At 37.4% G+C, this 23265-nt stretch overlaps 2 protein-coding genes across 2 annotated transcripts; one reads left to right on the forward strand and one right to left on the reverse strand.

Moving 5' to 3' along the window:
* The first annotated feature begins 6741 nt into the window (after nt 1-6741).
* Nucleotides 6742-7728, forward strand: LOC120875924 (olfactory receptor 52K2-like). The gene has a single exon (XM_040257674.1). It carries the CDS (start codon nt 6742-6744, stop codon nt 7726-7728), a length of 987 nt encoding a protein of 328 aa, XP_040113608.1.
* Nucleotides 7729-19149: 11421 nt separating this feature from the next.
* LOC120875925 (olfactory receptor 52E4-like) lies at nt 19150-20109 on the reverse strand. Its single transcript, XM_040257675.1, has one exon. It carries the CDS (start codon nt 20107-20109, stop codon nt 19150-19152), a length of 960 nt encoding a protein of 319 aa, XP_040113609.1.
* Between the last annotated feature and the right edge of the window lie 3156 nt (nt 20110-23265).

A 23265-nucleotide genomic window follows, 5' to 3' on the forward strand; every position in this document is an offset into this window, starting at 1 on the left:
TCTTCTGGTAAACAAGGAATTAGTATGTGAACATAAAGAAAGCAAGATTGGCCCCAGATAATTAGATGCATATGAAAGAAACTATTTCAGCAAGCCCATACACTTGAATCTTCCCATACAAAGAAGATCACTCAATCTCTTCATATGATACATTTGGCTTTCTCTTTTGTGTGTTAGTTGCTCAGTCATGCCCAACTCTTCCAACCTAATGGACTATAGGGATTTCACAGATGAAAATACTGGAGTAGGTTGCCATTTCCTCCTCCAGGAAGCTCAGATCATGAACTTCTTATTGCAAAATTCAGACTTAAATTGAAGAAAGTAAGGAAAACCTCTAGACCATTCAGGTATGACCTAAATAAAATCCCTTATGATTATACAGTGGAAGTGACAAATAGATTCAAGGGATTACATCTGATAGAGTACTTGGAGATCTGTGGATGGAGGTTTATAACATTGTGTAGGAGGCGGTGATCAAATCCATCACCAAGAAGAAGAAATGCAAAAAGTCAAAACAGTTGTCTAAGGAGGTCTTACAAATAGCTGATAAAAGAAGAGAAGTGAAAAGGAAAGGAGAAAAGGAAGGATGTAAGCATCTGAATGCAGAGTTCCAAAGAATAGCAAGGAGAGATAAGAAATCCTTCCTCAGCAATCAATACAAACAAACAGAGGAAAACTACAGAATGGGAAAGACTAGAGATCTCTTCAAGAAAATTAGAGATACCAAAGGAACATTTCATGCAAAGATGGGTTCGATAAAGGACAGAAATGGTATAGACCTAACAGAAGAAGAAGATATTAAGAAGAGACGGCAAGAATACACAGAAGAACTGTACAAAAAAGATCTTCATGACCCAGATAATCACGATAGTGTGATCACTCACCTAGAGCCAGACATCCTGGAATGTGAAGTCAAGTGGGCCTTAGAAAGCCTCACTATGAACAAAGCTAGTGGAGGTGATGGAATTCCAGTTGAGCTATTTCAAATCCTGAAAGATGATGCTGTGAAAGTGCTACACTCAATATGCCAGCAAATTTGGGAAACTCAGCAGTGACCACGGGACTGGAAAAGGTCAGTTTTCGTTCCAATACCAAATAAAGTCAATGCCGAAGAATGTTCAGTCTACCACACAATTGCACTAGCAAAGTCATGCTCAAAATTTTCCGAGCTATGTTTCAACAGTATGTGAATCGAGAACTTACAGATGTTCAAGTTGGATTTAGAAAAAATAGAAGTGAAGTGAAGTCGCTCAGTTGTGTCCAGCTGTTTGCGACCCTGTGGACTGTATCCCACCAGGCTCGTCCATCCGTGGGATTCTCCAGGCAAGAATACTGGAGTGAGTTGAGTTGCCATTTCCTTCTCCAGGGGATCTTCCCAACCCAGGGATCGAACCCAGTTCTCCCACATTGCAGGCGGACGCTTTAACCTCTGAGCCACCAGGGAAGCCCAAGAAAAAGCAGAGCAACCAGATATTAGATTACCAACATTCATTCGATCATGGAAAAAATCAAGAGAATTCCAGAAAAACATCTACTGCTTCATTGACTACACTAAAGCCTTTGTCTGTGTGGATCACAACAAACTGTGGAAAATTCTTCGAGATGGAAATACGAGACCACCTTACCTGCCTCCTGAGAAATCTGTATGCAGGTCAGGAAGCAATAGTTAGAAGCAGACGTGGAACAACAGACTGGTTCAAAACTGGGAAAGGAGAACATCAAGGCAGTTTATTGTCACCTTGCTAATCTAACTTACATGCAGAGTACATCGTGTGAAATTCTGGGCTGGATGGACCACAGGCTTGAATTAAGATTTCAGGGGAAATATCAATAACCTCAGATATGCAGATGATACCACCCTTATGGCATAAAGCCAAGAGGAACTAAAGAGCCTCCTGATGAAAGTGAAAGAAGTGAAAAAGCTGGCTTAAAACTCAACATTCAGAAAATGAAGATCATTGCATCTGATCCCATCACTTCATGGCAGATAGATGGGGAGACAATGAAAAAAGTGAAAGACTATTTTCTTGGGCTCCAAAATCACTGCAGATGGTGACTGCAGCCATGAAATTAAAAGACATTTGCTCCTTGGGAGAAAAGCTACAACCAACCTAGACTGTATATTAAAAAACAGAGACATTTCTTTGCTGACAAAGGTCCATCTAGTCAAAGCTATGGTTTTTCCAGTTGTCATGTATGGATGTGAGAGTTGGACCATAAAGCTGAGCACCAAAGAACTGATTCTTTTGAACTGTGGTGTTGGAGAAAACTCTTGAGAGTCCAATGGACTGCAAAGAGATCAAACCAGTCAATCCTAAAGGGAATCAGTCCTGAGTATTCATTGGAAGTACTGATGCTGAAGCTGAAGTTCCAATACTTTGGCCACCTGATGCCAAGAACTGACTCATTGGAAAGACCCTGATCCTGGGAAAGATTGAAGGCTGGAAGAGAAGTGGACAACAGAGGATGGGATGGTTAGATGGCATCACCTACTCAATGGACATGTTTGAGCAAGCTCTAGCAGTTGGTGATGGACAGGGAAGCCTGGTGTGCTGCAGTCCATGGGGTCACAAAGAATTGGACACGATTGAGTGACTGAATTGATGAACTGACTGTTTAATAGTAGAGCATAGAGCAAAAATATTTCCATTTCCCTGTCTTTGAGGTTCACCTAAATTCTATCATATATTTGAATTTCCTTTCTTTTTAATATTATAATACTATTATGAACATGTGTGTACAAATGTCTGTTCCAATCTTTGTTTTCACTTCTTTGCAATATATACCAAAAAGTGGAATTGTGAAATCAATGGTACTTATGTTAATTCTATTGCAATGATGCGTCACAGAGCAGCTGCATTTTTCTGCATCCCTTCTTGGGCTTCCCAGGTGACACTAGTAGTAAAGATCCCTCCTGCCAATGCAGGAGGCATAAGAGATGCAGGCTTAATCCCGGAGTCTGGAAGAATCCCTGGAGGAAGGCATGGCAACCCAGGCCACTATTGTTGCCTGGAGAATCCCATGGATAGAGACTGTAGGAGACTATAGCGGCTGTAGTCCAACAGAGTATTGCAGAGGTCAGACACAACTGAAGCAACTTAGCAACACACAATAGTTAATATGGCTGAGCATCTTTTCATGTGCTTGTTGGCCATTTGAAAATATTCTTTAGACAAATGTCTGTGCAAGTCCTTTGCCTATTTTTTAATATAGTTATTTTCTGTTGAATTTTTACAGTTCTTTCTATATTTTGGAAATTAATTGCTTATCAGATATATGGTTTACTATGGTTTCTATAATTTTCTGATTTCCTATTAACTCTGGTGATAGTGTCCTTTGATGTAGAAAAGTTTTCAATTGTGTTGAAGATCAGTTTCTCTAGTTTTACTTTTGTTACTTTTGTTTTAGTGTCATATCCAAAAATTATTATCAAATCCAGAGATATAGAGTCTTCCAGGGGAAGCTAAGACCATGGAGGTCTCTAATAGAATCTGGAACCATAGAGTAGATGCAGCTGAGGAAAGTGAGAAATAGGGAGAAGTATTTTGACTTTTCCCTCCTTTCCTGAATATCTTCCTGCCCATCAACTCTTTGAACAAACTTAAGAGTAAATATAAATTATCTGTGATCCTGGGACACATAGCTGGTGAAGTCCACCTGTTGCAGGGAGGAAGCCAATTCTAACTCCATGTTAGAGACTGTTTCTTGGACTTGCTTTTTCTTGCTTTCAGTTCAGTTCAGTTCAGTTCAGTCGCTCAGTCATGTCCGACTCTGTGACCCCATGAATTGCAGCACGCCAGACCTCCCTGTCCATCACCAACTCCCGGAGTTCACTCAGATTCACATCCATCGAGTCAGTGATGCCATCCAGCCATCTCATTCCTCTGTTGTCCCCTTCTCCTCCTGCCCCCAATCCCTCCCAGCGTCAGAGTCTTTTCCAATGAGTCAACTCTTTGCATGAGGTGGCCAAAGTACTGAAGTTTTAGCTTTAGCATCATTCCTCCCAAAGAAATCCACCTTGCCTCAGAGGACCCTGCCCCTGTGCCTGATTCTAAACTAAAGTGCCTTTGTTCAGTTCATAGAGAGCTAATCTGTCCCTGCCCACCTGTGAATATGAGATGAGCACACCACTTCCAAAGGTTGGCCATTCCCTTGGAGATATTTTGCAAGACTAAAGACCCTTTGCTTCCCAACAGCCTCTGCCTCTCCATTCTGTCTTTTGACTTTATTTCCGTGTTGCTTTCTCTCTGACTCTACAAAAGAAACTGGCATCCAGACCCTGATGAGATGGTTATTTTGACACGCTAGCCTGCCATTTCTTCAGTCAGCTGGCTCCTCCTTGTCTCAGCACCTTATCTCTTGGATTCATTGGTCTGTTGTACAGAGAGCAGAGCTAGCTTGGACTCAGTAACACACTGCTCCTGATATTTACAGAACAGAAGAGAAGGATGCAGAGGAACCTCTGTAGGAAAGCATATCAAATCTTTGCATAACATTCCAACCAAAACTGAAATAGGGATGCTCCTGTACATGAAAATAATGCATATCTTTTACTTCACCAAATAGATAAGTCTAGGGGGATGCAGGAATAGGAACATGGCTAAGTGGTGTCATGGAGTTCTAATTGTTTTTCCGAGGTAAATCTGATTCAGGTAAACTACTTAAGAATATCTGGAGGCATGTGGGGATATTACAGTGATTACCCTGATTAATTCATATCTTCAGTTTCTTCTAGCTCTCATTATAGGTTGTAAGAAAGCATTTAGTTCACTGCACTTGCTTTAGGTACAATGAATTATCCTATTAGTCCTGTAGTAGAGGGCATATTCTATTGATTTTTAAGCTCAGAGCTGAGGTAACAAGGAGACCATAAAACTGAGTCCCTCCAAGAGACCAAATTGTGCTTGGAGACACCTGGAGAGATTGGTGAAACTGCCTACAACCAGACAGCATTCTCAGGAGAGGCTCTTTATAGGATATTCCTGCAGGCCTCAGGTCCCCCAGGATAGGAAGTTTAATGGCACCTGCTGTAGATATAGTAAATATGCTGGGACTCAGTCTGAGAAGTGAGATCATCTGGTTAGAGGTAGGATAATCAGGTTATAGGCAGGAGAGTTGTGACTGAGGTGGAAAGAACAAGTTCAGTGCTTCTACCAGAAGGGAATGCTGGAACCTAGGTTAAAGGTTCTAGGTTAAGTCCTAAGTCCTGAGGACTTAGCCAGTGTGGTTGTCTGAAAGATGGCTCAACTTCTTATTAACAAAATTAATGTAGAAGGAAATTAAGTTAAATATTTAACCTGTGATAATTTTTCTTAACCTAGACCTAGTATTTAATCCTGAAATATATTGGTCAAAACCTCATTGTTTTAATGAAACTTTTTTTATTCAGACTAAGTAGATGCCTCATATTATATGAGCTCATGATAACACTGATACTGGAACCAAAATAATGATTTACCAATTTAAAATTTAGTATTGTTAGAATACTTTTCCAAAATAATCATTCAAGATTTCAAGATGCATGCTTTCTGGTCAGCTAATATCTGGGAGCCAAAAGTTGTATTTACAATTTTACTTGGTATATCTAGAATCTAAAAGAAGGGTACAAATGAACTTACCTACAAAATAAAAATAGAGTTACATATATAGAAGAAAAAAAAAAACTTATAGTTACCAGGGAGTCAGGGAGTGAGAGGGATAAATTGGGAGACTGGGATTGAAGTATACCCACTACTGTATATAAAATAAGTAACTAAGAAAGACCCACTGTGTAGCACAGAGAACTCTATTCCATACTCTGTAATAGCCTATATGGGAAAAGAATTTAAAAAGGAGTGTGTGTGTGTGTGTGTGTGTATGTATAAAATTCCCTTTGCTATACAGCAGAAACTAACACAACATTGTAAATCAACTATACTCCAATATATTTTTTAAAATTAAAGAAGTAACAATTTTACTTGGAAAGCAAAAAATCAACTTCATGTGTATTGTATGACTGAAGAATATATTATACATCTTCTGGAAGAATTTGACTTGGTCATTTACAGTAGAGCACAAATATCTAGTTACCTGAACACCCATGTTTTCTAGACATAGTCATTTTCTCTATTGGCTTATCTTTGTAAAATAATTTTTTTAACCATTCAGTTTGGATGATTTTATGAAATCATGAAATTTATCAACTCAGTGACTTGCTTTTCAATATAAGATCATTTTTATTCACACCACTTCATTGCCCCCAGTTGTCCTTTAGTATTTCTCGTCTCCTTTTCCTTTTATCTATAAGCCCTATCATTGGGAATGTGGTAAGAGAAGTTAAACATACAAATGTCTGATCTCATCCATGATGGCTGAACTTTTAATTTTTTGAGTGTTTAAAATGGTAGAAAGTTACATCTCCATTTTTACCAATGTATCAGTTATTAACTCTGTAGTGTTATACTATGATTAAAATGTATCTAGCTAACTGGACACTTCTCAAAAAAAACTCAAGGGAGATAGAAAAAAGGAAAGAGAATACCTTTGTACAATTTTTTTTTTGTCTGCCTAAAAAGCACAGTTCCATGCATTTGATGAATTGAAATATTGTATTACTGAAGAAATCCTTCAATAGCCAGTTGTATGTTACTGGATTTCAGTGTCTTTTCCAACACATAACAATGAAAAAAATGGGTCTTCATGTTTTTGTAATCTTTGTGATTTTTAATTTGGATAGGATCGTGGCATACTCATTTTTGGATAATGCTAGACTACAACAGGAGCAACCTTCAACTTACCACCTTCCTGCTACTTGGCATTCCAGGATTGGAGGATGCCCACCTATGGATCTCCATCCCCTTCTGTCTGGTCTACCTACTATCACTGATGGGGAATGTTGCTCTTTTATTAATTATCAAGACAGATCGCAAACTGCACGAACCTATGTACCTCTTTCTATGCATGCTCTCAGTTGCGGATTTGACGCTTACTTCTTCTACACTTCCCAAGATACTCAGTCTCTTCTGGTTCAAAGACAGAGAGATCTGCTTTGAAGCCTGCCTTACTCAAATGTATTTTATCCATTCTCTGTCTACTATGGAATCTGGATTTATCTTGGCCATGGCTTTTGACCGATTTGTAGCTATCTGCCACCCCCTAAGACATTCCACCATCTTAACACCTGCAGTGATTGTAGGCTTGGGTTTGCTTATTGTCTTCAGAGGAGCTGTACTTCTCAGTCCACACCCCTTTCTACTAAGATGGCTTTCCTACTGCAAAACTAATGTCATCTCCCATACTTACTGTGAGTTTATGGCACTGATAAAGCTGGTTTGCTCTGAGACCAAGATTCGTAGAGCCTACAGCCTAATTGTGGCATTCCTGACAGGAGGATTGGATTTCATACTGATCATCTGTTCTTATGTCCTTATTCTTTTCACAGTCTTCAATCTCCCATCTAAAGCTGCCCGCCTCAAGACCTTGAGTACCTGTGTCTCCCATGTATGGGTCATTTTGGTGTTTTATACACCAGCTTTTTTCTCTTTTCTCACTCATAGGTTTGGTCACCACATTGCTCCACCTGTCCACATTTTTATAGCCAATATATACCTTCTCATTCCACCCATGATGAATCCTATTATTTATGGTGTTAAAACCAAAAGAATCAGGGAAGGATTCCTTAAATTCTTAACAATCAATTGTGTTCAACTTTGCAAAGTTTGTGAGTCCCCAGATCATCAACAGAGATAAGGGTTTTATTAAACAGGAAATGTTGAAAATGAGTCAGCGTTACGTTGAAGTCAAAAACTTTTCAGCTAAATCTTGGATTCATACAAGCTAGGAAGCTTGGTAAGTATATTGATTTCAGTGAGATTAATAAATATCAAAGATACATAGAAAATTTAAAAAACTAGAGCAAAGTGTTTAATTTTTATTATTTTTTTCCCAAGCTAGTATTTGGTATAGTCTTTGGGACTTGTTAAGCCATGCCAGTTTATATCAAAATAATTTTAATTTTAATCAGGTCCAATATATCTTCTTTTCTTATATGTATCAGGGTTTTGGTGTCAAATCTAACAAATGTATTGGCTAACTTTGGGTTGTAAAGATTTGCTCCTAAGTTTTTTTCCAAAACCTTATGTTGTCTGAGGTGTGAGATTTAGAGTGAAGTTTATCTGTGCTAGAGGAATAAACCTCAGTCTAAATTCCCCTTTATGTAACAAAAGTTTTCTAATGTCTACTTTATCCTCCTTAATCAAATATGGTTACATTTAAAAGAATACATAATACCCAAGTAATAATATAAATGTAAAACTAGCAACATATATACTTGTGTATGACAATACTAGGTGATATAATAATTAGCTCTTTTACCTATGCATAGAATAACTGTAAATATGAAAGTTATAAATACCAGTGAATCTTGGTGTATTTCACTGATTACTCAGATACCATAAGAAATGTTATTGTTGCTGTTGGTGGTGTAATTTTCAAAAATATTTAATAGCTTCTGACAATAGTCTTAAACAATATATAGTATTCTCTTGAATAGTTATATTTCTATAACAGCAAGTATATATTTTCTTGTTAAAACCATATAAAAGTAATTTCTGATTATTAGTAAAGCAAAGTGAAAAAATCTACATTCATAACAGCAAATACAAGCAAGGAGAAATTCTGTATTCAGAATATTATATAGGCTTTTGGGTTTTTTAACTACACAATATCCAGTTGCATATCTGAAATTTCTCTCATATACAGGACATTTTGTGGAGAGTGGGAGGTTGGGAGGAATTATTCTATGTATTGGAGGTTTCTTTCTGGTTTATAGTCACTAAATCCAGTAATGTCTCTTAAATACTTTGATGACAATAACAAAACACGAACAGAAATTTCTAAGATATTCCCTAAAGATCAGCATCACCTCCGTTAGGTATCAATCACTGATAGAATTGTAGTGCTAGTTATAGTATCTGAGTAATAGTAAGCACATCACAAATATTGACTACTCTTGTTGCTTGTATAGTTATTGAAAATAGAGTGGGTAATGTATAAGAGAATCCCCAATGACAAACATTTTTGCTATCTTGTTTATTATTAGGCCTGAAATAAAACATATTTTCTTTTTAAATAATAGGGAGAAAATCTACATTCTCTAACCAGTTCTACCCAAGTAGTAAGTTTAAGATACAGTGGAAAAGTCAACTGATGACATTCCAAATTTGAACCTGAGTAATTCAGTACCAAACCAAAAAACAAACCCATAGAACTAGCTGAAGTAGTTGAAATGCCATACTCTCTGGGTCACCATACACTTAACTTCTGTATGTCTCTGTACTTGTTTTAACACTGGAGTGGATAGCTTCTGGTCATGAGAAAAGCAGTACTAGAAGTAGTTCTGACCTTTGTGCCCAAGTCTCAGAGGTTTTTAATTGTACTCAGAATGATATAGTTAAGAAATTTAACTCTCACCTATACAAATAGGTGGGTATGATGTGTAAGATCCCTTTTAGTCTAAGTCTGGTATGGTTTACAAAAATTTACACAACATATCTTCTAAGAACAAGACAAACTCTTGTTTTGATTTCATTTTCTCCCTTTATGAACAATGAAATTCAAGATGCAATTAAGGAATAACTGTCATATGTAAATGATAATGTTGTTGTTATCATTATAAGCTATATTTCATGTTGAAAATAGAGTGGCTTTATGACATAACCATCATCAGTCCAGTTCAGTTCAGTTTCTCAGTCATGTCTGACTCTGCAACCCAATGGATTGCTGCACGCCAGACTTCCCGTCCATCACCAACTCCTGGAGCTTGCTCAAACTCGTGGCCCTCGGGTCGGTAATACCATCCAACCATACAATTCTCTGTTGTCACCTCTCCTCCTGTCTTCAAAAGTGTCAGTTTTTTGGCAGTCAACTTTCTTTATGGGCCAACTCTCACATCCATACATGACTACTGGAAAAACCATAGCTTTGACTATATGGACTTTTGTCAGCAAAGTAACATCTCTCCTTTTTAACATGTTGTCTAGGTTTGTCATAGCTTTTCTTCCAAGGAAAAATAGGTGTATATATATAAATAGGTACTTAGAATAGAAATTCACAATAACAAGACTGCATATATGATGATTGTATATATCTACACTTATGTATATCTTTTAAAATTGCTCTCAAAAATGATTATTAGTTTTCTCTATGTAAGTCTTATGTCTATATGTATTTTGTATATTACTTCTTGATGAATACTTTATACTTAAGCTATTTTAAATGACATGAGACTGCAGTAACCCTTTGAGTGAAATTAACAACTGTCATCTAGATGAAAATAATATTGGCATAAAAATAGGTAGTTGAAGGACAAATTCCAAAATATTGATGCATGAGTCAAAATATGATGAATTTCATGAAACCAGAATCTTACTATTTAACAAACCTGTACACAGATGTTAGCATTGACATAGAGAACAACATTGTCATCACATATTCAGGAATTCCATTACATTTTTTACTTAGTCCCACTCTTCTTCACTCACCTTCAGTGACAAAAAGCAGAATAATCAATTGCAAGTCAAAATACAAATTATAGGAACAAGATGGCAGAGTAGGTGGATGTGAAGTACCTATCTGTCCATGGATACATCAGGAATATACCTTCAGACACAGAAGTGCATACCGAACACCAGCTGAGAGTGGACAGGAGTAACTGACCAGTGGAAAATAATATATAGAACCACACAAAACTTGGTAGGACAAAGGAACTAGGGGGAGAAACAGGAGTGTTAGTAGGATTGGACCTGCCCTCAGTGGGTGGGAGAACTGAAGCAGGGGTCTGATCCTCACATCAGGACAATTGTCTGAGTCAGAGGAGAAACATTTAAGACAGAAACAGCTCACATGTGGCAGCTTAAATTCAGTGAGAATTAGACAGTCCTTGCTGCAGCCATACATAGTCCCTTGGACAGGGACAGGGATGCAGGTCCCCAGAAAGCACAGTGGCTGGGAGCTGGAGTTTAGGGATTGTGGAGCAATCCCGGGGCGAGGGCTGCTATTGACTGCAGAGAGATGGATCAAAGGGATGTGAAGGAGGAGATTATGGTGGGAAATGCCTGTTGAAGAAAGCTGGGCAGCCATGGGAGCAAGGCAATAATGCTGAGTCACACAGAGCAAGTGGAGCCATCACCATATTTTTCTCTATTTTCTATTTTCTCTCTGTACACACCAGCATCAGCAGCTGAACAATAGAGAGGCTGGTCCATCAAACACATGATGCACTGAACTACAGAGTAGGACCCCACCCAGGGTGCCCCTTTAAGTGCCTGACGTGCTGAACAACAGAGAAGGACCACAAGCAAGGGAGCCCTCTAAGTGCCTGAATGGGCAGAACTATGGAGAAAGACTGGCCAAAGAGGCCTTGTAATCGCTAGCTACAAGAGGCTTGAAGAAAGACTGATAGGGCCATAACTCCTGTGACAGAGGCAGTTCATGTCCCTGCACATTTGGTGCTGCCAGGGTCCCCGCAAGCCAAGCAGCTGTGCCAGCTTCATTCTCGACTCTCACTGGGGCAGAACTGCCACAGGCAATAAAAGTCTTAAGTACATCCATGCAAGGAGGGGGTTTTCCAGACAAGAATACCGGAGGGTATTGGCCAGTACTGGTTGCCATACCCTTCTAGAACACTGTATTTCCTGCTGTCCTAGCATTACCTCCTCTGAGTACCTGGTACCTCCAGAACCCTTGCAAGCCAAGCAGCTGCACCACGTCTATCCCTGGCTCTCACAGGGGCAGACCTAAGTCCTCCAGGGCAGCCTCATGAGCAAAACCCCAGTGGACAACCCACATGCAGAACTGGAAATGAACCACTATTGAAACCCAGAAGCAGTGTGGCTAAGGAAGAAGACCCAAAAGTTTCCCACCAGCTGTACAAGCTGCAGATTAAATCCACATGATAGACTAGGCAGACTCTGTGTCTATGGAATATATAAGAGGACATTGAGAGCTCCCACAAAAGAAAACACACTAATTCTGATAGCTGTAGACATTGGAGGCAAGAACACACTGGAGCAGGACCAAATTAGAATCTGAACTGCACCCATAGCAGGTCCAGAGATCAGTGTTGGAGGGCATCCTAGGGAGGTGAGATGGACTGTGACTCCCAGCAGTGACAGCACTGACTCAAGAAAAGCATTTATTATTCTTATATTTTGACTTGTTCTATAGAGTCTTTTGGATTTTTTTTTCTTTCTTTCTCCCCTCACCACCAATTCATTCCTTTGTTTGCTTTTCCTACTGTTCTTTTCCCTTTGCAGTTAATCTTTAATGTATATAAATCTTTATCTAACTCTATTTAGCTTTGCATATCTATTCTTTCTTTCTTTTCTTTCTTTCCTTTCCTCTCAACATATTTGTTAGTTTTATTTTCATTGCTTTATCCCCAATTGGAACTTTAATTTTGTTTTCCAGTTTGTGCTTTAGTTAATTTTGTTCTGATAGATATAATTTTTGGTTTCCTTTTTACTCTGGGTCAATCTATTGTACTTTATTTTTCTTGGACTGTATGGATATGTATATGTATATATTCAGTCACACTTTTTATAGTTGTTATAAACCTTTGCCTCGACTTGGGCTTTTGCAGTTCTGTGTAGTTTTCTTTATTTTCTTTTTTTAAATTTTACCTTTCTTCTTCCATTTTTTTTATCCTTTTCTCTTTTTATGGTTTTAATTTTTAACTTTTTTTTAAACAAACCTATTATATTTTTTTCTACATTTATTCCTTTGTTTGCCTCCCTACACTTCTTTTCCTTTTGCAGTTAATCTTTAATGTATATAAATCTTCTTCATCTACCTCTATTTAACTTTGCATATCTATTATTTCTTTCTTTTCTTTCCTCTCAACATATTTGTTAGTTTTGTTTTCATATTCATTGCTTTTTTTCCCCCACTTGGCAACTTGCTTTAGTTTTGTTTTCCAATTAATGCTTTAGTTAGTTCTGTTCTTAACTGATAAATATAATTTTTTCCTTTGTTTGCTGGATAAGTCTACTGTAGTTTATTTTTGTTGGACTGTTTTGACTTCACTGATGGGTGTAAATGTATTTATTCCATTATTTTAATTATTATTTGCCTGATTTTGTAACTGCCATTTGTCTGGGGTTCATCTTTGGCTTCTCATTTTTGGATATTTGTTTTATCTCACTTAATTCCATAACAAACCACTTATGGAATCTTCATTCCTGACCAGAGATCAAGCCCTGGGCCTTTGGAGTGGGGGCACTGACTCCAAGACCCTAGACTACCAGAGAACTAACCCTAGGGAGGATCAAATAGTGAGAACTCACACAAAGGAAGCCACATGAATACAAGACCAGACATCACCCAACCACCAGTAGCACCCTGTGCAGGACTCCTCATCTAAACAACAAACAAAACAAAAATACTAACCCAATCATCAGCAGACAAGATTACCACCTCACTCACCCTTGCCCATCAGAGGAAAAACAAAAACAAGTAGGAAGAAAACTTCAAAAAAACTCAGCACAAATCTCATCATATACTAAGTTTACACAAACAACTGGATCAACCTTAGGAGGGCAGAAACCAAAAGGAAGAACAAATTAAACCTTAAAGCCTGGGAAAAGTTGACCTCAAACACAATAATATAAAAAAAATAAAAATAAAAAGGCAGAGAAATGCTACACAAATGAAGGAACAAACCAGAAATACAGAAATACAAATAAATGAAGAGGAAATAGGCAAACTACCCGAAAATGAATTCAGAATAATGATAGTAAAGATGATCCAAAACCTTTAAAACAGAATGGAGGAAATGTAAGAATCAATTAACAAAGACCTAGAAGAATTAAAGAATAAACATACAAAGACAAACAACACAATTACTGAAAGTAAAAATACTCTAGAAGGATTCAATAGCAGAATATCTGAAGCAGAAGAACAAATCCATAAGCTGGAAGATAAAAATGTGGAAATAACTTCTGAAGAGCAGAATAAAGTAAAAAGAATGAAAAGAACTGAGAACAGTCTCAGAGACCTCAGGGACAATATCAGACGCACCAATATTCGAATTATAGGAGTCCCAGAAGAAGAAGAGAAAAAGAAAGAGCATGAGAAAAATTTTGAAGAGATTACAGTTGAAAATTTCCTCAACATGGGAAAGGAAATAGTCAAGTCCAAGAGGCACAAAGAGTCCCATACAGGATAAACCCAAGGAGAAATATGCCAAGACACATACTAATCAAACTAACAAAGACTAAACACAAAGAAAGAAAATTAAAAGCAGCAAGGAAGAAGCAACAAGTAACATACAGGGGCAACCCCGTACACTCAACAGCTGATCTTTCAGCAGAAACTCTGCAGGCCAGAAGGGAATTGCAGGATATATTTAAACTACTGAAAGGAAAAAATCTACAACCAAGATTACTATATCTGGCAAAAATTTCATTCAAAATTGATGAAGAAACAAAAAGCTTTTCAGACAAGCAAAAGTTAAGAGAACTCATTACCACCAAGCCAGCTTTACAACAGATGTTAAAGGGACTTATATAATCAATAAATACAAGAGAAGGTAAAAGATGTACAAAATCAACCCAAATGATTGAGAAAATGGCTATAGGAACATATATATCAGTAATTACTTTGAATGTAAATGGACTAAATGCTCCAGGCAAAAAACACAGACTGGCTGAATGGATACAAAAACAAGACCCATATATATGCTATCTATATGTGCTGAACCCACTTCAGACCTAAAGACACATATAGACTGAAAGTGAAAGGATGGAAAAATATATTCCATGCAAATAGGAAGCAAAAGAAAGCTGGACTAGCAATTGGCATATCAGACAAAATAGACCTTAAAATAGAGAATATAACAAGAGATAAGGAAGGACATTGCATAATGATCAAGGGATCAATCCAAGAGGAAGACATAACAATTATAAATATCTATGTACCCAATATAGGAGTATCTCGATACATAAGATAAATACTAACAGATGTAAAAGGAGACATTGACAGTAACACAATAGTAGGAGACTTTAACACCCCAATCATACCAATAGACAGATCATAAAAACAGAAAATTAATAAGGAAACCCAAGTCTTAATTAATGCATTAGATGAAATGAATCTCATTGATATCTTCAGGACATTCCATCCAAATGCAGAATACTCCTCTTCTCAAGTACATATGGAACATTCTCCAGGGTAGACCACATCTTGGGTCACAAATCAAACCTCACTAAATTTAAGAAAATTGAAATCATATCAAGCATCTGCTTTGACCACAATGGTATAAGACTAGATATCCTTACAAGAAAAAAGCTATAAGAAATGCAAACACATAGAGATTAAGCATCACATTTCTAAATAACCAGCAAGTTACTGAGGAAATCAAGAGGCAAATCAAAAAATTTATGGAAACAAATGACAATGAAAACACAACTCAAAAATTGTGGGATGCAGCAGAAGCATTTCTGAGACAGAAGTTTATAGCAATACAATCCTAAATCAAGAAATAAGAAAAACATCAAATAGACAACCTAACTTTACATCTAAAAAACTGGAAAAAGAACAACAAAAATAGTAGAAGAAAAGAAATCATAAAGATCTGAGCAGCAATAAATGAAAAAGAAATGAAACAGCATTAAACATGAATAAAAGTAAAAACTGGTTCTTTGAGAAGTTAAACAACATTGAAAAGCCTTTAGCCAGACTCATCAAGAAAGAGAGAGAAAACAATCAAGTCAACAAAATTAGAAATGAAACAGGAGAGGTTACAACAGACACTGCAGAAATACAAATGATTATAAGAGACTATTAGGAACAACCATATGGCAATAAAATGGATAACATGGAAGAAATGGACAGATTCTTACAAAAATTCAAACTTCCCAGGCTGAACCAGGAAGAAATAGAAATTATGAACAACCCAATTACAAGCACTGAAATTGAAGCTGTGATCAAAAAACTCCCCCAAAAAACAAAAGCCCAGGACCAAATGGCTTCACAGGAGAATTCTATCATGCATTTAGAGAAGAGTGAATGCCTATCCTTCTAAAACTCTTTCAAAGAATTGCAGAGGAAGGAACACTTACAAATTCATTCTCTGAGGCCACCGTCACCCTAATACCAAAACCAGATGAGACAACACACAAAAAGAAAACTACAGGCCAATATCACTGAAGAACATAGATGCAAATTCCTCAACAAAATTTTAGCAAGCAGAATTCAGCAACACATCAAAAAACTCATACACCATAATCAAGTTGGATTTATTTCAGGGATACAAGAATTCTTTAATATATGCAAATCAATCAATGTGATACACCATATTAAAAAATTGAAAGATAAAAACCATATGGCAATCTCAATAGATGCAGAAAAAGCCCTTGACAAAATTCAGTACCCATTTATGATTAAAACTCTTCAAAAAATGGGCATAAAAGGAACCTACCTCACATAGTAGATGCCAATTATGATAAGCCTACAGCAGACATTATTCTCTATGGTGAAAAACTGAAAGCATTCCACCTAAGATAGGAAAAAGACAAGGGTGTCCACTTTCACCACTATTATTCAGCATAGTTTTGAAAGTCCTATCTACAGCAATCAGAGAAGAAAAAGAAATAAAAGGAATCCATATCAGAAAGAAGTAACACTCTCACTGTTTGAAGATGACATGATACTGTACATAGAAAACCTTAAAGATAGTATCAGAAAATTATTAGAACTGAGCAGTGAATTTAGCAAAGTTGCAGGATAAAAAATCAATACAAAGAAATCACTTACATTTCTGTATACTAACAATGAAACATCAGAAATGAAATTAAGGAATCAATTCCATTCACCATTACAACAAAAAGAATTAAATATCCAGAAATAAACTTACCTTACAGAGAAGGCAATGGCACCCCACTCCAGTAGTCTTGCCTGGAAAATTCCATGGACAGAGGAGCCTGGTAGGCTGCAGTCCATGGGGTCACAAAGAGTCAGACACGACTGAGCAAATTCACTTTCACTTTTCACTTTCATGCATTGGAGAAGGAAATGGCAACCCACTCCAGTGTTCTTGCCTGGAGAGTCCCAGGGACGGGGGAGCCCAGTGGGCTTCTGTCTATGGTGTCGCACAGAGTCGGACACGACTGAAGCAACTTAGCAGTAGCAGCAAACTTTACCTTAGGAGACAAAAGAACTGTACACAGAAAATTATAAGACACTAATGAGAGAAATCAAAGATTACATAAACAGATGGAGAGATATTCCACATTCCTGGGTAGGAAGAATCAGTATTTTGAAAATGACTATACTACCAAATGCAATCTACAGATTTTCAATGCGATCCCTATCAACTTACCAATGGCATTTTTCACAGAACTAGAACAAAAATGTTACAATTCACATGGAAACACAAAGACCCCATATAACCAAAGCAGTCTTGAGAAAGAAGAGTGGAGCTGGAGGAATCAACCTTCCTGACTTCAGATTATACTACAAAGCTACAGTCATCAAGTCAGTATGGTACTGGCACAAAAATAGAAATATAGACCAATGGAACAAGATAGAAAGCACAGATATAAACCCATACACCTATGCATACCTTATTCTTCACAGAGAAAGCAAGAATATGTAATGTGGCAAAGACAGCCTCTTCAATAAATAGTGCTGGGAAAATTGGACAGCTACATGTAAAAGAATGAAATTAGAACACTTCCTAACACCATACACAAAGATAAACTCAAAATGGATTAAAGACCTAAATGAGAGACCAGAAACTATAAAACTCTTAGAGGAAAATAGGCAGAACACTCAAGGACATAAAACAAAGCAAGATCTGTGACCTACCACCTAGAGTAATAGAAATAAAAACAAAAGTAAACAAGTGGGACCTGATAAAACTTAAAGGCTTTTGCATTGCAAAGAAACTATAAGCAAGGTGAATAGACAACCCTTGTAATGGGGAAAAATAATAGTAAATAAAACAACTGACAAAGGATTAATTTCCAAAATATACAATCAGCTCATACAACTCAATACCAGGAAGACAAACAACTCAGTCAAAAAGTGGAGAAAAGACCTACACAGACACTTCTGCAAAGAAGACATACAGATGCCTAGCAAACACATGAAAAGATGCTCAACATCGCTCATTATTAGAGAAATGCAAATCAGAACCTCACACCAGTCACAATGGCCATCATCAAAAAGTCTACAAACAATAAATGCTAGAGAGGGTGTGGAGAAAAGGGAATGCTCTTGCACTGTTGGTGGGAATGTAAATAGATATAGCCACTATGGAAGATGGTATGGAGATTCCTTATAAAACTATGAATAAAACCACAACATCACACAGCAATTTCACTCCTAGGAATATAACCTGAGGAAACCAAAATTGAAAAAACACATGTATCCCTTTGTTCATTGCCACACTATTTACAATAGCTAGAGCATGGAAGCAACCTAGATGCCCATCCACAGATGAATGGATAAAGAAGTTGTGGTGCATATACACAATGGGGTATTACTCACATATAAAGAGAGCACTTAAGTCAGTCCTAATGAAGTGGGTGAACCTAGAGCCTATTATACAGAGTAAAGTAAGTCAGAAAGAGAAAGATAAATATCATATTCTAATGTATATATACAGAATCTAGAAAAATGGTTCTTAAGAATTTATTTACAGGGCAGCAATGGAGAAACAGGCATAGAGAATAGAATTATGGACATGGGGAGAGGGGAGGAAAGGGTGAGATGTATGGAAAGAGTAACATGGAAACTTACATTATCATATGTAAAATAGATAACCAATGGGAATTTGCTATATGACTCAGAAAACTCAAACAGGGGCTCTGTATCAACCCAGAAGGGTGGGATGGGAGGGAGATGGGAGTCAGATTCAAAAGGGAACAGATATATTTATACCTATGACTGATTCATATTCAAGTTTGACAGAAAACAACAAAATTCTGTAAAGCAATTATCCTTCAATAAAAAATAAATTTAAAAATATATAAATTATGAAAAGGAACCACTGAGTTATACACTTAGACGACTCTAAGAAAGACCAAAGTAATTCCTTACTAAACTTTTCATAATTTCAGTTGGTACCCTGAGAGAAGTATAAGATAAAAGTTAGCCTGCTAGAAGTTTTCAACTCTCTAATATATTAGGTCCCTCTTTCTTGACAAATATTCTCACAACTCTGTTCCAAATTTGCTTCGTCCTGACCCCATAAATGACTGGATTTAAACAAGGAGGAACAACTACATACAAATTGGCCAGGAGGATATGAATATAGCGAGGGACATTCCTACCAAACCGGTGTGTCATAAAGGAGAAAAATGCTGGTGTGTAAAAGGCTGAGATGACACAGACATGTGAACCGCATGTGCTGAGTGCTTTGAGTCTGGCATCCCTAGAAGGAAGGTGGAAAACAGTTTGTAGGATCTGAACATAGGAGAGGGCAATGAGGAGCAAGTCAAAGATCAGGGTAGCAATGGTAAATAAGCCATAGATGATGTTGACTCTTATGTTAGCACAGGCTAGACGAGCAATTCCCATATGCTCACAGTAGGTATGAGGAATAATATAGCGTCCACAGAAGGGAAGTCTTTTGAGAAGAGGACAAAAGGGGATGGCAAGGAGGACTGGCCTCACCACTGCAACAGAGGCCATGATGGCTACCATTTTGTTGGTGAGGATAGTGGTATACCTCAGTGGATAACAGATGGCGACAAAGCGGTCAATTGCCATGGCCAGGAGTACACCAGATTCCATGCCTGTGTAGGTGTGGATAAAGAACATTTGGATAAGGCAGGCTTCAAAGCTTACTTTCCTATGGTTGAACCAGAAGATGGTCAGCATTTTGGGTATGGTAGAAGTGGACAGACCTAGATCAATAAAGGAGAGAAGAGCCAGGAAGTAGAACATGGGTTGATGAAGGCTCTGGTCCGTCTTGATTACAAACAGGATTGTGACATTCCCTACAAGGGCTATCAGGTAAACAACAAAGAAAGGGAAAGCAATCCATATATGGAAATCTTCCAGACCAGGTACACCCAGCAGAAGGAAGGCAGAAGGATGTGAGGTGGTGTCATTAACAAAGGACATTCTGCTGAAAATTCTTGGAGGATGGTCTGCTGTCTTCTTCAGTATTTCTGGGGAGACATGAGGGGATATATGGTAGTTGTATGTCAATACCACAATATAATACCAATAGAGTTCTTTAAAACATAATGGAAATGAATTTTAGTACAATTCTCTCACAGACATTCAGTTCAGTTCAGTTCAGTTTAGTCACTCAGTCATGTTTGACTCTTCGCAACCCCATGGACTGCAGCACCCCAAGCTTCCCTGTTCATCACCAATTCCTGGAGCCTACTCAAACTCATGTGCATTGAGCTGGTGATGCCATCCAACCATCTCATCCTCTGTCATCTCCTTCTCCTCCCGCCTTCAATCTTTACCAGCATCAGGGTCTTTTCAAGGAATCAGTTCTTCGCATCAGATAGCAAAGTATTGGAGTTTCAGCTTCAGCATCAGTCCTTCCAATGAATACTCAGGATTGATGTCCTTTAGGATGGACTGGTTGGATCTCCTTGCAGTCCTAGGGACTCTCAAGAGTCTTCTTCAACACCACAGTTTAAAAGCATCAATTATTTGGCACTCAGCTTTCTTTATAGTCCAACTCTCACATCAATATATGACTACTGGAAATATCATAGCCTTGACTAGATGGACCTTTGTTGGCAAAGTATGTCTCTGCTTTTTAATATGCTGTCTAGGTTAGTCATAACTTTTCTTCCAAGAAGCAAGCATCTTTCAATTATTATCTATTATTGCCAATCCCATTTAGTATTCCATAGGTATCTTGGAAGTTAGAAACAGACTTTTCTGATGTTAGTGTAGTATTGTGATTCATGATTATATTGTAGCTCATTATGTTGTGAAAATTTCTATATATGCTAGTATCAACTGAAAACGCTTGTAGTAAACAGAACTTTTTAGCATAATCAAATCACTTTGGTTACTTTGTTGCATATATACATGAAAGAAAACTCACCAAAATAATATGAAAAAAAAATGTAGTAATTAGGATAAAAATTTTGCATATGATGGTTAAGAAAATTTCCAGTTGTGAGGCTCATCTGCCCATCATAATTTCACTCTCTAGGTTGGTACATTTCTGTTCATTTGCTTTAATGACACTGTTCATGCCTAACATTTAATGAAACTGTGCTTTTAAGCCATGGTTAATGCATTAAATATTAATATTTTTCTACTTTTATAGATAAAAGTTGTTATTCATCACATAAAAATAATTTTAAAACATGATCATTGTAAAGGAGATAGAAAAATAAAAAACGCTCAGCAAACTAGGCAAAAAATAAAACTTGCTCAATTAGGTAAAAGGAATCTATGAGAAACCTCCAGCTAATATTATACTCAATGGTAATACAGTGAAAGGTTTGTCCCTAGGATTTGGTGACAGGCAAGAATATAAAATAGCCTTGATCATATTTAGTATTTTACTATAGATTCTAGTGAGGTCCATATGTCAAGAAAAAAGAAGTAAAATGATGTTAGAAAAATATAGGAAGTAAAGAAGTAAGATGATGAAATGAAAGATGGCAGCTTTCCTATTCACAAATGACATGAACATTTACATAAAAAATCAAAGTATTAGATCCAGTCATTTATCTCAGTAACTTCTCTAGTATAACATTCAGCACTTTTTTATGTGTTCTCTTAGCAAACAGTTGGAAATTAAAATTTTAAAATAAATTTTCATAGAAATTCACAATACCACTTACAAAGGCATTGGAAACATAGAGTACTTAGTAGTAGGCATTTATAAAATACAACAGAAATGTTCCCCATTCTGTAGATTGTCTTTTTCTTTTGTCAATGTTTTCCTTTTCTTTGCAAAATTTTTTAGTTTACAGAGGTGCTTGCAAATTGATGCAGCCACTGTGGATACCAAGGGAACATTTCATGCAAAGATGGTCTCAATAAAGGACAGAAAGGGTATGGACCTAACAGAAGCAGAAGATATTAAGAAGAGATGGCAAGAATACACAGAAGAACTGTACAAAAAGGATCTTCACGACCCAGATAATCACGATGGTGTGATCACTCATCTAGAGCAGACATCTTGGAGTGTGAAGTCAAGTGGGCCTTAGAAAGCATCACTATGAACAAAGCTAGTGGAGGTGATGGAATTCCAGTTGAGCTATTTCAAATCCTGAAAGATGATGCTGTGAAAGTGCTGCACTCAATATGCCAGCAAATTTGGAAAACTCAGCAGTGGTCGGTCTAGTCAAGGCTATGGTTTTTCCAGTGGTCGTGTATGGATGTGAGAGTTGCACTGTGAAGAGAGCTGAGCACCGAAGAATTGATGCTTTTGAACTGTGGTGTTGGAGAAGACTCTTGAGAGTCCCTTGGACTGCAAGGAAATCCAACCAGTCCATTCTGAAGGAGATCAACCCTGGGATTTCTTTGGAAGGAATGATGCTAAAGCTGAAATTCCAGTACTTTGGCCACCTCATGAGTTGACTCATTGGAAAAGTCTCTGATGCTGGGAGGGATTGGGGGCAGGAGAAGAAGGGGACAACAGAGGATGAGATGGCTGGATGGCATCACTGACTGGATGAATGCAAGTCTGAGTGAACTTTGGGAGTTGGTGATGGACAGGGAGGCTTGGCGTGCTGCGATTCATGGGGTCTCAAAGAGTCGGACACGACTGAGTGACTGAACTGAACTGAACTGAACTGAACTGTGGATAACAGCATGAAAATACATCAAAAAATAAAAATAGAACTAATATGTGAACAGTAACTTCCCTCCTGTGTATATATATAAATATAAAAATCAAAGCACTAATTTGAAAAGATACATGCATGTCAATGTGCATAGCAGTGTTACATGCAATAGCCATGAAATAGAAGTAACCCAAGTCCCCATTAACAAATGAATGTATAAATAAGATGTGGTAATAATGCACAATGGAATAATACTCAGCCATAAAAAGAATGAAATTCTGCCAATTGCAACCAGGTCCATACATCTAGAGTATTTTATGCTTAGTGAAATAACTCATTGAAAGACAAACACTCATGTTTTACGTTATGTGTTGCATCTGAAAAAAAAAAAAATCCAAACAAATGTATATAATAAAACCAGGATAGACTTATTGATACAGTAAGCAAGCTGTTGATTACCAGTGGGGAGAGGGAAGGAGAGACAGGGTGTGCAATTAAGTAATAT

This window comes from Oryx dammah, unplaced genomic scaffold, assembly GCF_014754425.2.
Source record: "Oryx dammah isolate SB20612 unplaced genomic scaffold, SCBI_Odam_1.1 HiC_scaffold_17, whole genome shotgun sequence".
NCBI classification, from domain to species: domain Eukaryota; kingdom Metazoa; phylum Chordata; class Mammalia; order Artiodactyla; family Bovidae; genus Oryx; species Oryx dammah.

What these genes read in the sequence shown, in the direction of transcription:
- LOC120875925 (XM_040257675.1), bottom strand. Translation starts at nt 20,109, where the DNA reads ATGTCCTTTGTTAATGACACCACCTCACATCCTTCTGCCTTCCTTCTG.
- LOC120875924 (XM_040257674.1), top strand. Translation starts at nt 6,742, where the DNA reads ATGCTAGACTACAACAGGAGCAACCTTCAACTTACCACCTTCCTGCTA.